Source organism: Protopterus annectens, chromosome 6.part0 (genome assembly GCF_019279795.1).
Source record: "Protopterus annectens isolate FY-2018-M chromosome 6.part0, PAN1.0, whole genome shotgun sequence".
NCBI lineage: Eukaryota > Metazoa > Chordata > Ceratodontiformes > Protopteridae > Protopterus > Protopterus annectens.
Genome location: NC_056737.1, coordinates 182,956,148 through 182,968,905, shown reverse-complemented (window position 1 = coordinate 182,968,905; position 12,758 = coordinate 182,956,148). Strand labels below are relative to the sequence as shown.

At 41.9% G+C, this 12,758-nt stretch overlaps 1 protein-coding gene across 1 annotated transcript in view; it reads left to right on the top strand.

Annotated features, from left to right (window-relative positions):
- PTPN21 (protein tyrosine phosphatase non-receptor type 21) overlaps positions 1 to 12,758 on the top strand; it is a 1,442,744-nt gene that overhangs the window by 514,717 nt on the left and 915,269 nt on the right. The window contains exon 8 of the mRNA XM_044073481.1: positions 4,332 to 4,419. Within this exon, the coding sequence (XP_043929416.1) occupies positions 4,332 to 4,419 (88 nt within the window). The remainder of the gene's footprint in view (positions 1 to 4,331; positions 4,420 to 12,758) is intronic.

Below are 12,758 nucleotides of genomic sequence, written 5' to 3'. Positions count from 1 at the left end.
TTTAGATCTAGGGTTCCCTTGGATGATATTTGTTCCGCAGCCACTTGGGCTTCATCCTATACCTTTATCAGCCATTACAAACTGGATGTTGTCTCCAGCGGTAGGGTGTCCTTTGGCTCTGCAGTGCTCCGGAATATCCTTCCATGAAGGCCACCCAAGATTCAGGTAGCTGGGGACTCTGTCCCAAAGGTTGCTGACAAATGAAGTGCCTACTTCAGATTAAGAAGTTATGTACTCACCATAACGTTCCATCTGAGTAGGTATCTTCATTTGTCTGCAACCATCCCACCCGCTTTCCCCCTGACCTATATGATTCTAAGTAAGAGTTGTCTTACATGAGTCCCTTCCCGGACACACTAGCAAGTTGTTATATGGGGCAAACTTTATCTGGGGTCAGTCAGGGTTGGCAGGGGATTATGGGTAAAGGGAGGAGCTAGGAGCTCGGATCTATGTTGTGGTAGAAGTTGCCGGCTCGGATCCGAGATCGGATCCATATCCCAAAGGTTGCAGACAAATGAAGATACCTACTCAGATGGAACTTTATGGTGAGTACATAACTTCTTATTACGGGTCGGGTTCAGGTAAGTGTGCGATTGTGTGGACGTGAGGGTTAGGGCATGGGTTAGGTGAGTTAGGGTTAGGGCGCGGGTGAGGTGATTGTGCGTTAGTGACGGACCTTAGGGATAGGGTTTGGGTTAAGGTAAGTGGATAGATAGTAGTGTATGCACAGTTTAGTGTAGGGTTAGATGTAGGATTTTAAGTATATGTGTGTGGATTGCTGTTTTTTTTGGTGTGCTTGTGTTGTGTGTATGTGTTTCGGAACAGCAAATTTTTTCCCTGGGTAGATGTTCGAGTGTATTCACTGTTGCAGTCCTGGTTACCCTCCCTCCAGCCCCCTGTTTTTCTCTTACTCTGCCTCTATTTTCCTTTACTATGCTTAAAAGCCTTGGTTGTATGTTTTATACCCCTGAGGACCTGACATCATGAAAGAAGGGACAGCAACTGACGCAGGACCCAAGACTTTGTTAATCAGGCCGACTGAGGGCAACCTGCCAGCAGATTAATCAAATGTAATGACTGCAACAGTGAATACACTCGAACATCTACATTTATGGTAAGTGTACACAACTTTACTTTTTCTATTTGTGACATTGCCTGCTCTGTGGTATCCACTCAATTTGATTGGCTATTATTTCATACTTGTATGCATCATCAATGGTAGACAAAAACTACTTTGAAGTCTATATGAAGTTCATTTTGGACAAAAGCGCTCAGTTTTTTATTGTATTTATTTCAGTAAATGGGTGGTTGCAGTGCTGGCTGGACCCTTTGTTTTTGTTTGATTTAGGCATGAATTTAATTGGGAACAATCTTCATCTCCTGCTGATGTCAGCCGGGTGTATGATCTTTTGGAAGATGAGGTCCTGGGCATGAAGACCTTTTTTCCATTAATCCCAGTATTGGAATATGTTTTTAAGTAGGATTGCAATTCTCCTCTATAGAATGAGTCTTTGCCTAAAAAATTGTTTAGAAATTCAGAATGTACTCAACCGTGCCTGATCTCCAACCTGTCTTGTCTATGGCTCCTGACGCTCTAGCCAGTGTATTAAGTCCAGTGACATCTTCCAACAAAAAGACACTGTCTTCATCAAACTCATATGGTTTCAGGAACAAACCTCTGCAGTAGTTACCAATTGGCATGCAAGGTGCCACAGAGCTTAATGCAGGCAACTTTCTTTTACAGTGTATATATTTCTACACAAGGAGAGCTTAACGTTGAGCTGTACTTTTGTACACAGAAGTTTATGCGATAGTTTACTACCATTTATTTTTTTTTCTCAGTTGTTTTTATTGAAAATTTTAATAAAACATTAACATGTAATAGAAATATTATAAAACAAATGTACATATCTATAAGAACAATGATAAACAACAACTAAAACGATTTACATTGGTGTCTACTACAAAACAAAGCTTTTTAAACAAAAAAAATTGTGATAGGAGTAGTTGTTGGTTAATTATTAAAGTCTGTTTAATTTCAACCATATGTTATATGAAGAGGTGATTCTTGATGTTTTTGTCTTGATTGTGATAAGTTCAAGATGACAAACGTTTCAGTTGCCAAGTGTACAAATTCCTTCATAATAGGAGTCGTCTGATTCTTCCAGTTCTTGGTGAAGACTTTTCTTGCTAATGTTAAGATATTCCATAAAAGAGGTTATTTTGTTTTTGGGAAATAAGTGGGAATAGTTGTATTAAATAAAAATAAGAGATTTGGTCAGCATAAATGTATCATTAAAAAAATACTGGAAGAGAGAATTCATATTATCCCAGTATGTTTAAGTTTTATACAGTTGTAAAACATATGCTGCCAGTCAGCTTTAACATTTAGTTTACATCTCCAGCATCTTATATTTTGCCACTGACAGCCTGTATTCCGTCTTTATTTGATGTTTTATAGGTAATTAAAGCTCAATCCCTGTAAGACTAAGACAATACTATCTTCCATGCTTCATAACGTTCTTTTTTTCCCCTCACCTTGCACTGTATGGTATAGCTCTGTATTCATATAATGTCTGTGATCCATGGATAATTTTGACAGTAAGCTTTTTAAGAGCAGAGGTTAGCCACTGTCAAGTCAACCTTTTCCATCTTAAGAGTATTTTCCAGGTCTAGAGTTTGGTTCCCATTTTGGACTTGACAAAAATTATTTGTGCAGTAGTGACCTCTTGCTTAGATAGTCTCTACCTCAGGATTATGAAGTGTGCAAGGTATGGCTGCAGAATTCTTCTGCTAGGGTTTTATCCAGAACAGCTCACACTTGCCATAGACTGTCTGTATTGTGGCATCTGCACTGGCTGCCATTAGATGGAGATCAGTTTTAAGATCTTTTCACTTATTTTCCAAGCATTGTGTAATCGAAATCCTGCCAGCTGAAAGGAGTTGTTGGTGCTTTATTCACCAGCCAGATCATATGTAAGAGTAAGAATCCTAAACAATCAGTTGCAGTTTACTCATAACAAGGAATGAAGAACAGACTAGGTGTGATATGTATCTGCTGGCTGATGAGACAAGAGCTAGACGCAACAGTATTTGGTAAGGTGTCAACAACACTGGCAACAGCTTTTTTTTTTTTGCAAGTGAATGCACCTTTTAAGAACCAATGAATATTTGTTTTTCCTGTTCACTGTTTTGTTTAATTCTAGTCCATTTGTTGCTGCAGTCTATCAGTGTAGACTTCTTCACCTTATTTAGGGTCTGTCACCCTGTTTTGGAGGTGTAGTATAAATGTGAAAGTGTGATAGAAGTACAGGGTATTAGACTTCATACTAGTAGCACTCTTGTACCAGCAGTTAACAAATGTGAGGCACTAATTAAAGCTTAGAAGTTGCACATGCATATTGCTTTGGGTCGTACCTCTCAACCTTTTAGATCAAGAAAGCTGGACAAAGCCGTAAATAATGCAGGGACAAAGGCCCAAAAATAGGGACACATTGTAAATATTGCTCTTACAAACTTAGAAAGTTGATAGAATAACAGGTTTTATGTTTGCATGAAATTTCTAAAGGATATAAAGTCTGAAAACCAAATATCCGTCATTATTTTCTGTCTTAATTCTTTAATGAATTGCCATTCATTTGTCAGAAAACCACAATTTTATGAAAAATGGACCAAAAATATGAGGCAAAAATCTGAAAATTTCTGCAAAAATCTGTACAATTGAGAAATTGAGAGGTATTTGGGTTCATCAGTAGCCTTCCCTCGTTCTGCATTGCTTTGATGCAATGTCTAGGGAAGTGTGTTGGGAGGCAGCTCCTTTTCCTTTTCTGGAGCTTGATCATCATTTATGTATTTATTTTGTTTTATTTTCATGCAGCTTGATCATCTCAGTTATTCTTTTGTATTGTCTCTGTTCTGCATACACGATGTGAATTAGAAGGCCATGTGGTAAACATTAAAGCTGTCACTCAGTTAATGCTTATTGTCTGAACAATACTTAGCTTTGATGAATGATCCTGTAATATATAATATCTCCATAAATGAGACCGTCAATGAATGTTGTATGGGATATATTTTCACACTTTCCCTGTTTCTGTGTCATGAAATGTAAGAGTGCATATGACAGATCTTGGTACCTGGAAGTGAGAGGGCACCACAAGGTATGTGGTAAAATATTTTAAACTACATTGCTTTACTTTTTACTTGTGTTACTAGGGAATAGGCATCTGCTTCTGTCCCAGTGTAGTGGAATCCACAGCTCAGAATTTTGCATATGTAACCATCTCATTTACTTTTAATTCCTTTATCTTTTCCTTTTATTCATCTTTTAGGTGGCACGATATTGCCAATATGTCCCACAATAAGTCTTTCTTTGCTTTGGAGCTTACGAATAAAGAAGAAACTGTCCATTTTCAAACTGTAAGTATTTTGCACCTTCTTTTGCTGAAATGTATTCATTAATTTAAAATTAAAATGTACAAAGCGCATGATATACCCAAGCCCCATGGTCATTGGAGAGCTGGATATAGACCTCATTCCATACCAAGTGTTTATAATAAGAAGGAAAGTGTCAGTCTTCTTACTACTTTTGTATGTCTTCTGTGAGTGAGTAAGCATGTGGTCAGTAATTGCACTAACAATAGCTTAGAGATGTGCCATCTCATGTTATCTTGACCCATATAGACTTGAAGTTACTTTTTTGTTTGGTGTGTTCCAGTTGACCATCCAGTCATTACATTTCCCCACACTTTCCCTCTCTTCCCCTGTGTTCTGGACTGTTATTACTTCTTTTAGTGTGGGGGGGAGGGGATTTGGTGATGGTGAGCTGACATCTTAGGTGGATTGTGTTTTTCTCTGTACACTTATCTTCTCCTTGTGTATCTCAATGGTCACTCCAGGTTGCTGCATGCAAGAGACATCTTTTGTTTGCACAAATGACATTTCCGTCAGTCAGCCTTACTACTATAGGAAGATGATGGTCCACAGTAGACTCTAGTAGAAGTTCATGTACCCTGGAAACACATGCACCCTTTCCAAGCCTCTAGGCTAGGTAAATTAACCACATCTACTTCTTTCTCATTTCTCCTTTGCCAGCTCTACCCTGGTTAAGGTGGATCATTTTCAGGGCTTCATCCCTCTTGTACCATGGAACCCAACTGGCTTGAGGTCAGTTTGAACTAACCTGTAGCTATGGATCATGAAGAAATAAAACTGACTGACTGTCCACTACAGTAATAAATGTGATATTGACTTACTTATGTCATTGGGTAGAGAACCTCTCTTTGTGAAGAGAAATGGTACAACGGATGTTTCAGTAATTTAGAATGCTCTCTAAGATGCAAAGGACCAGTAGATGATGGCAGGGTCATTTATCTTAGAAAAGAACTCTACACTATAGAGGAAAGGTGGTGTGTTGGAGATAGAGATGCATATGTTTCTAAGTGGGGAATTGAATCTTTGCTTTTGAGCTGAGAAGGAAGGATGATGGATAGGAATTGAGACAAGTGGCAGGAAGTAGATGAGAGTGATAGGCCAATGTACTACTATAATGAAAAGACGGGTTTTAGAATAACATCAAATTTAATATGCATTGTAAGACGAGTTTATGTTTTAAGAAGACATGAGATGGGAAGGAGTGTGAGAGATGCTTAGGATTAATGATGACTCAGAGGGTTTTCTTGTTTGATAGATTTTCATACATTTATTTATTTGATTGAAAGTTTGTATGTGGAATACGTGCTGAACTTCAAAGTTGGCAAAGCCAGAGAACATTGCATATGATATCATACCATCTTTGGTCTTCAGAATAGCATCAGATTTCAGATTCATCCTGTAGTTAGGGTTGCCACCTTTTCAAATGCCCAAAGTGAGACATTTTGGTAGGAACGTCAGATTTTGCAGGGCAAAACATACCCATGGCCAGTACAAAGGACAGAACTTCAGTTTTTTGCCTAAATAAAAGCTTTTTCTTGTAGCATTTTAGTTCCTTATTCTGTTTTTTATGACATTTAGGTGTTTCAGATACAGAATAACTGTTTTATGTAACTATTACATAAAATATAGGAAATACTTTTGTCCTAAAATCACAGGAAAATTGCCATGTTTTCAATTTTTTTGCAGGACCCAACTGTCCCTCGCAAAGTGGGACAGGTGGTAACCCTACCTGTAGTGGGTTAAAGCAGTTTATTCAAGCTTGTATCGACCCCTCCCTCAAAGAAATGCCTGGGACCCTATACTTTCTTTTGGAAGGAGCAAGGACCAAGTTCTCTTTTTGTACTTTGAGTCATTAAGTAAGAGATAGAGGGCATGCTTTAGCAGTGACTTCTGGCCAAAGTCTAAAGAAGAGCAGTAGACATGGCTAGGTGACTGGGAAGTTTGAAGTAAAATGGAGAATAAAGAAAAAAGTATTGTTTGAAATGTATGTTCATTCATATCAGTAAATGGAGAGGTTTCGCAGAGGATGTGGTGCAGCTTGACAAAGCTTGTCAGACTACATACTCACCAGGCCTGTCTTAGTTAAAATTCAGACATTTCACCTTAAGGGGCAAATTTTAAGTGAGCTCTACAAAAGGTGAGAAAGACCTTAAGGTATGAGATCACAGAATATTTGCTGAGCAATATTTCTTGTTTGCCACAGGAAGTAGAAGTAAGTTTATCCCGTGGTTTCATTGTGAAGTTTAGACTGCAATACCCAGCTCTTCTGAAAGTATTTATCCCCTAGGGGCTGAAAACAAAGATGCAGAAAAAGAACTTTACAAATTTAAACAGTTTGAGGAGTCAGTTGCAGCAGGGCAACCAAAACATGATCCCAATGAAAGCTCAAGCAAGGGGCAGAAAAAATTAAGAGAAGGATGGCCAGTTAAGCTTTCCCCACTGTGCAAGCAAAAATTGCAAGAATGGCAACAGTGGATGGAGGTAAACTCAAGGCACATGAGATATCAACTCTGTTACGATTTAGCAGCACAAGGTGCTCAACTTCAAGAACTTACTAAACCAGATGACGATTTAGAACTTTGAGCCGGTAACTGGAGGTGTCTCGTTTCAAGACTTGTATGTACTTTTATGATACTATTTCCCTTATTACAATATGGGACTAAGAGACCTGTTATTTAACTTTGACAATTGTAAGACTGTTTATTTTTTTGTAATTAACTTGTGCTTGTGGATTATTGGGCTGTACTTGGAAATATATATGCACATGTTTTAAATATCTCCCTTTAAGGAAGGAGGTTTGTTTTCCTTGAAGGTGGAGTTAACACGAGTTACAGGTGTTAGTTGAGTTCTACTATATTTGAAAGATATTAGTTAAATAAAGGGAGAATGGAATGAGAGAAGTGGAATTTATCCTTAATTCCTGTGTATATCAGCCAGTCGAGAGGCATTGTTGATAACTGGGGGGATCTCCTACGCAAACTGGTAGTTGTTACACGAGGAGATTGTTAATTCTTAGTTAAGGATTAGAAAGTAGTTATTATTCAACTGATCAGCACTGTTTTACCAAAGAAGGGTAACTGTTGGTAGATTCCATTTCGATCAAGGGGAAGAAATCTATAGTTTAGATGCTAATAGATGGTATAATCCATGTACTGTATTGGGGAATCATGGAACAGCTAGTTTTAAACTGGCCTGTAGAAATCTAGAAAAACTGAACAATTTTATAGAGCTGGGACACACATGAGAAATTAAGCTACTAGATTTCTTTTTGTGATTTACCAAGGATTATGACTCACTAAAACTCTTTCTGCTTATATTAGTTGTACACAGGGAAACAAGAAGGGTTTAAGACTAGAGACAATTGCATTTACTAGTTCCTATACTATGTTATCAATCCCTGGTAGAGGGACAGCAGCCTCTTACCTGACCTGCAGTCCAAAGTTCTCCTTGGTCTCCTGTTACTCTGTTACTTATCCCTTTCTTATTATTTGCTCCCAGTACCTTGGATCTGATATTGTTAATCCTTGTTCATTCCTTACGTATGGGTATTAGTTCCGAGCACAGAACAGAGCCGGCCATTTTCCAAGCTTGCGTCAGCTTCAAACTCTCAAGCTAAACTCTCACCCACAATACCCCTCTTCCTGTTACCTCAGATTTCATTTGCTGCGTTGCCATCCACTCTTGTCCAGCTACTTCTCTTGAGCTAAGTACAGTCAGTTGTTGTTTAATTGCTTTACAAATTACTTTTCTGTCAGAAAAGTTGATATTTTATTGTCTCTTGCCCTATCACATCTAGCATTCATAATTTCCTCAGGTTTTTTTCTGTCCTTTACTTACCCTTTTTACCGTGAGGTAATTTCTCCTTACCATCATTGGTAATCCCTTTCGTTTTGTCTTTCATACCTTCGGGTACTCTCTTGTACCATTGTTGGTACTTTTCTATTTGTTAATATGGCAGATAAAAAGGGTAGTCTGGGGTTTAAGCGGTGTTCCGGTTGTGGACACAAACTGCCTACTTCTGATGCACACTCTTTATGTGTTTATTGTTTGGAAGCTTCCCATTTATCTGTTGAACCACCTTGTACTATATGTGAAAACTTTTCTGATAGAACTTTGTTAGAAACGAAAAATAAGCTGATACTGAAGGGACTTCTAAAATCTCCCTTTTCAGAGGCTATTTCTGGGTCAGAGGTCTCAACCCCTCCTAAAGCCAATAAGAAAATGGATGTTTCTACTAAGGCTAAATCCTTGCCTTCGTCCCCGGCTGGGGACTCTCACCAACCAAAATCTAAAAAGACTAAAATTTTGGCTCCGGAGCTCTCTCAGTCAACCCTAGTGCATTCGGTGCCCAGACCTTCGGCTCCATTAGTAATTTCAGATCCGTCCTCTCCTGCAGCCTTCTACATATTGGCACTGAGGGGCTCCTCGGTTCAGACCTTTACCACTGTATCGGCACAGACCGTTCAGTCGGCGCATACCTTGACTGCGTCGGCTCCGAGATCTTCCTTGGAACCGAGGCCTTTATTACTGACTCCAGTTTTGTGGGTTCCAGTTTCGGCACCGACAACCACTTCAGCACCGATCCCTGTGTCGGTGCAGACAATGACATCGGCACTGATGACTTCTTCGGTGCAGACTACAGTAGTTCAGTCTTTGTCGGCACCGTTGTCCTTGGTGCGGTCAGATGAGATGGGCACCGAGTCTGCCTCTTTTGTGGACAGGCCTGTTTCTCCCTCAGTTTCTGTGAGGTCCAATAGAAGTTTTTCTGAACATGATGTGTTGCGTCTTGTGGGCCAGGCATTCTTAGCCAGAGGTATTCCACCCCCCAAGAACTATCCTTCCTTGGGAGGTGATCCAAGGACACCTTCTTATTCTCCTCCTTCATTGCCTTTGAAGTCCATGGATATAGTACAGTCTTCCCCTTCTGTGGTTCTCTTTATGGATCTCACTAAGGAACCGTAGTTGCCTTCGTGGTAGGATAGTTTTGCTATGACCCAGGATGTCAGCTGTGACACGTATAGCTTGCTGCTCCACAGCCATCCAGAGACTCCGAGTCGGCAGGCTGAGCTGCTTAGGGGAGGAGTGCCCCCTGTCCTTGACATACATTCCTCTCCGGGGGGGGACCAGCCTGCCCACTCATTGAGTAGGCTTTCGCTACTGCTGGCGATACTGGACTGTCTATACCTCCGCCTTCCTCTGGTATACTGGTTTCACAAGTTGCACCTAGCGGACACAGGGTGCAAGGGCCTCAGGACATATTTCCTCAGGAATCCCCTTTTCCGTTGTCTTCCCCAGCTTCTCCCACTGAGGAGGTCCACCGTTAAAGTTCGTGTAAGAAGAAGCACATGGACTCCACAGAGGAGTCTCTCACCGAAGACACAGATTTCGATGAGGGGGAAGGATCCTCTCGGTCACTCTCTGAGGTATCCTTTGGCGATATCCTTGAAATCCTGAAACAGAGAGGTGACTGGCAGCCCTCTAATCCGACCCCTGAGGAATCTATGTTTCTGAAGGTTTTTCGCACCAGGCCCCGTACCTCCTGGGTTACTCCACCTGCCTATGAACTTGTCAAATTCATCGGGCAGCATGCTTGGAAGGCCCCTGATGCTGTTGAAGCTATTCCCCGGAGGCCAGATAAGATCTTGTCCCCTCCTGCTTCAGATCCCCATTGGCCCAAAGGTCTTCCTGTAGATGCTTTGGTGGTGGTGGCTGCAACAAAAAAGGATCTGGCAGAAGAAGAAACCCAGACTGTCCATCCACCTAACAGAGAGTCCCGGGCCCTGGACAGAATAGGGAAGCACACTTTTGCTTCAGCGACCTTTGCTATCAGGTCTCTGAATTATATGGCACATTTTACCAGGCTTCAAAGGGATCTCGTTTCTGAGCTCTCTGAAACTTTGGCTGGTGCAATGTCTGATGAAGTCCGTGACAAAGTGGCCTCTCAGCTGGCCACTATTGAGTCTATATCTAACTCCTCTATGCGATTGATATGTCACGCATCAGAAGGAGCAGCTAGAGCGACAGGTTCAGCTGCGGTCTTGAGACGACACGCCTGGATGTGCTTGTGCAACTTCGCGGAACTTTTTAAGTCATCCTTTCTTAATGCCCCCATTGAGTCCTCCTCATTGTTTGGGCCCAAAGTTAAAAGCACACTGACCAGATATGAACAAGATGGTAAGACCCTTTCTGCCGTAGGTGTCCGTTACTCTTTCCCTCAACGTGCTTTCACCCGAAACCAAAAGAGTAGGAAGATATGGTTCAAGAAATCTCAGGGTCCTTTCCGTGACACACAGGCCATGTTCTCTCCCAGAGGCAGAGGGGGAAACTTGCAGGGAAGACGCTCCTTTCGGGGCAGAGGGGGACCACGTAACCAGGGTTCCAGGGATTCTTTCCCTGGCCAGTCCTACAAGAGCTCCTGAAAAGTGGCCCAACTCCTTTCCTCTGGAGGTGGTTGGGGGACGTTTTTCCTTGTACTCTTCTGCCTGGTTAACCATCACCACCGATTCTTGGGGTACAAAGGATCATAACCAGAGGTTGTCATATTCCCTTCAATCTTTGTCCCATCCCTTCAAAAAATCTTCCCGACATTCCACCCAGTCAAAGGGAAGAAGCAGCACTAGAGATAGAAAGGCTGCTAAGAAAAAAAGTCATCCAAATAGTCCCTCCAGACCAGATAGGATCCGGATTCTACTCCAGACTATTTTTGGTGCCAAAGAAAACCGGGGACTGGAGACCAATTTTGGATCTCAGTGTACTGAACAAGTATGTGAGAATACAAAAATTCCGGATGGTCATTATATACAGTCTATCCTCCCACTTTTGGAAAAAGACGATTGGATGTGCTCTATAGATCTTCAAGATGCTTACTACCACATAAAGGTGGACAGGCCATCAAGAAGATTTCTGTGCTTCTGTGCAGGAGCCAGTCACTACCAGTTCAGAGTACTGCCCTTCGGACTCTCTACAGCTCCCAGAGAGTTCACAAAGTGCATGGCAGTTGTCACAGCTCACTTGCGACTTCAAGGATTCCAGGTGTTTCCGTACCTGGACAACTGGCTTATTTCCACCCCCACCAGACATCTACTAGAAAAAGCCCTGGCATACTCTCTCCTCGTTGCTCAAAGGCTAGGCATAACCATAAACTGGCAGAAATCCAATCTCACCCCATCTCAGTTGACAGAATTCATAGGGGTTATCTTGGACACAAAAAACTTCAGAGCTGCTATTCCAGAGCACAGAATTTTAAGGATAAAGCAACAACTAATTCCAATCCTTTCAAAGGAAAAATCCACGGCTCACTCGGTTCTACAGCTGTTGGGTTCCATGGCAGCATCCATCACAATTGTTCCCCTGTCCAGGTTTCACATGAGGCTTCTACAATGGCTACTGCTCACCCAATGGTATCCCTTTCAGCATCCTGTTTCAGCCATGATTCGAGTAACCCACAGGTGCAAACAGGATTTAAATTGGTGGATGACACACAATCTCCTGATCTCGCCCCTTTTCCCCCCAGCAACCCAAGGCCACAGTGACCACGGACACCTCCCTGATGGGGTGGGGGGGGCTATGTCAGGGACAGACAGTCCAAGGCACTTGGTCCCAACTGGAAGCCCATCTGCATATAAATGTTCTAGAGCTGAGGGCGGTGCTTCTGGCATTGCAAGCATTTCATCCCCTGCTGCCGTCTGGGACAATTGTGATTCAATCAGACAACATGGCGGTGGTCTGGTACATCAACAAGCAAGGTGGAACCAAATCATACCCCCTTTGTCGAGAGGTCATGAGGATATGGCAATGGGCGATGGCTACCACCATGAAAGCTCATTCAACAAGGTCGGTGGCAACTACTGGTGCCTTCCATGCCAGAGCTTCTTTACATGACATCTGTGCAGCTGCAACTTGGGCTATGCCTCATACCTTCATCAGTCATTACAAATTGGATTTGGTCTCCAGGGGAAGAGCATCTTTCGGTTCTATGGTGCTCAGGAATATCCTTCCATGAGAGCTTCCCGGGAATAGAGGTAGCTGGGGACTCTGTCCCATACGTAAGGAATGAACGAGGATTAACAATATCAGATAAAGAAGTTATGTCTTACCATAACATTCCATCTGTATTGTTGATCCTCGTTCAGTCATTACGACCCTCCCTTCTTCCCCCTCCTGTGGTTTCTAGTGGATCTCACCATCCAGTTCTCTTAGCTTATTTGACCAGAGGTAGCCTCTACCTTCTTTAACTTGCAAACTCAATCTGAGGTGACCGGGAGAGGGGAATTGTGGATAAGAGTTTCCCTCGAGAGTTTGAAGCTGACGCGAGCTTGGAAAAT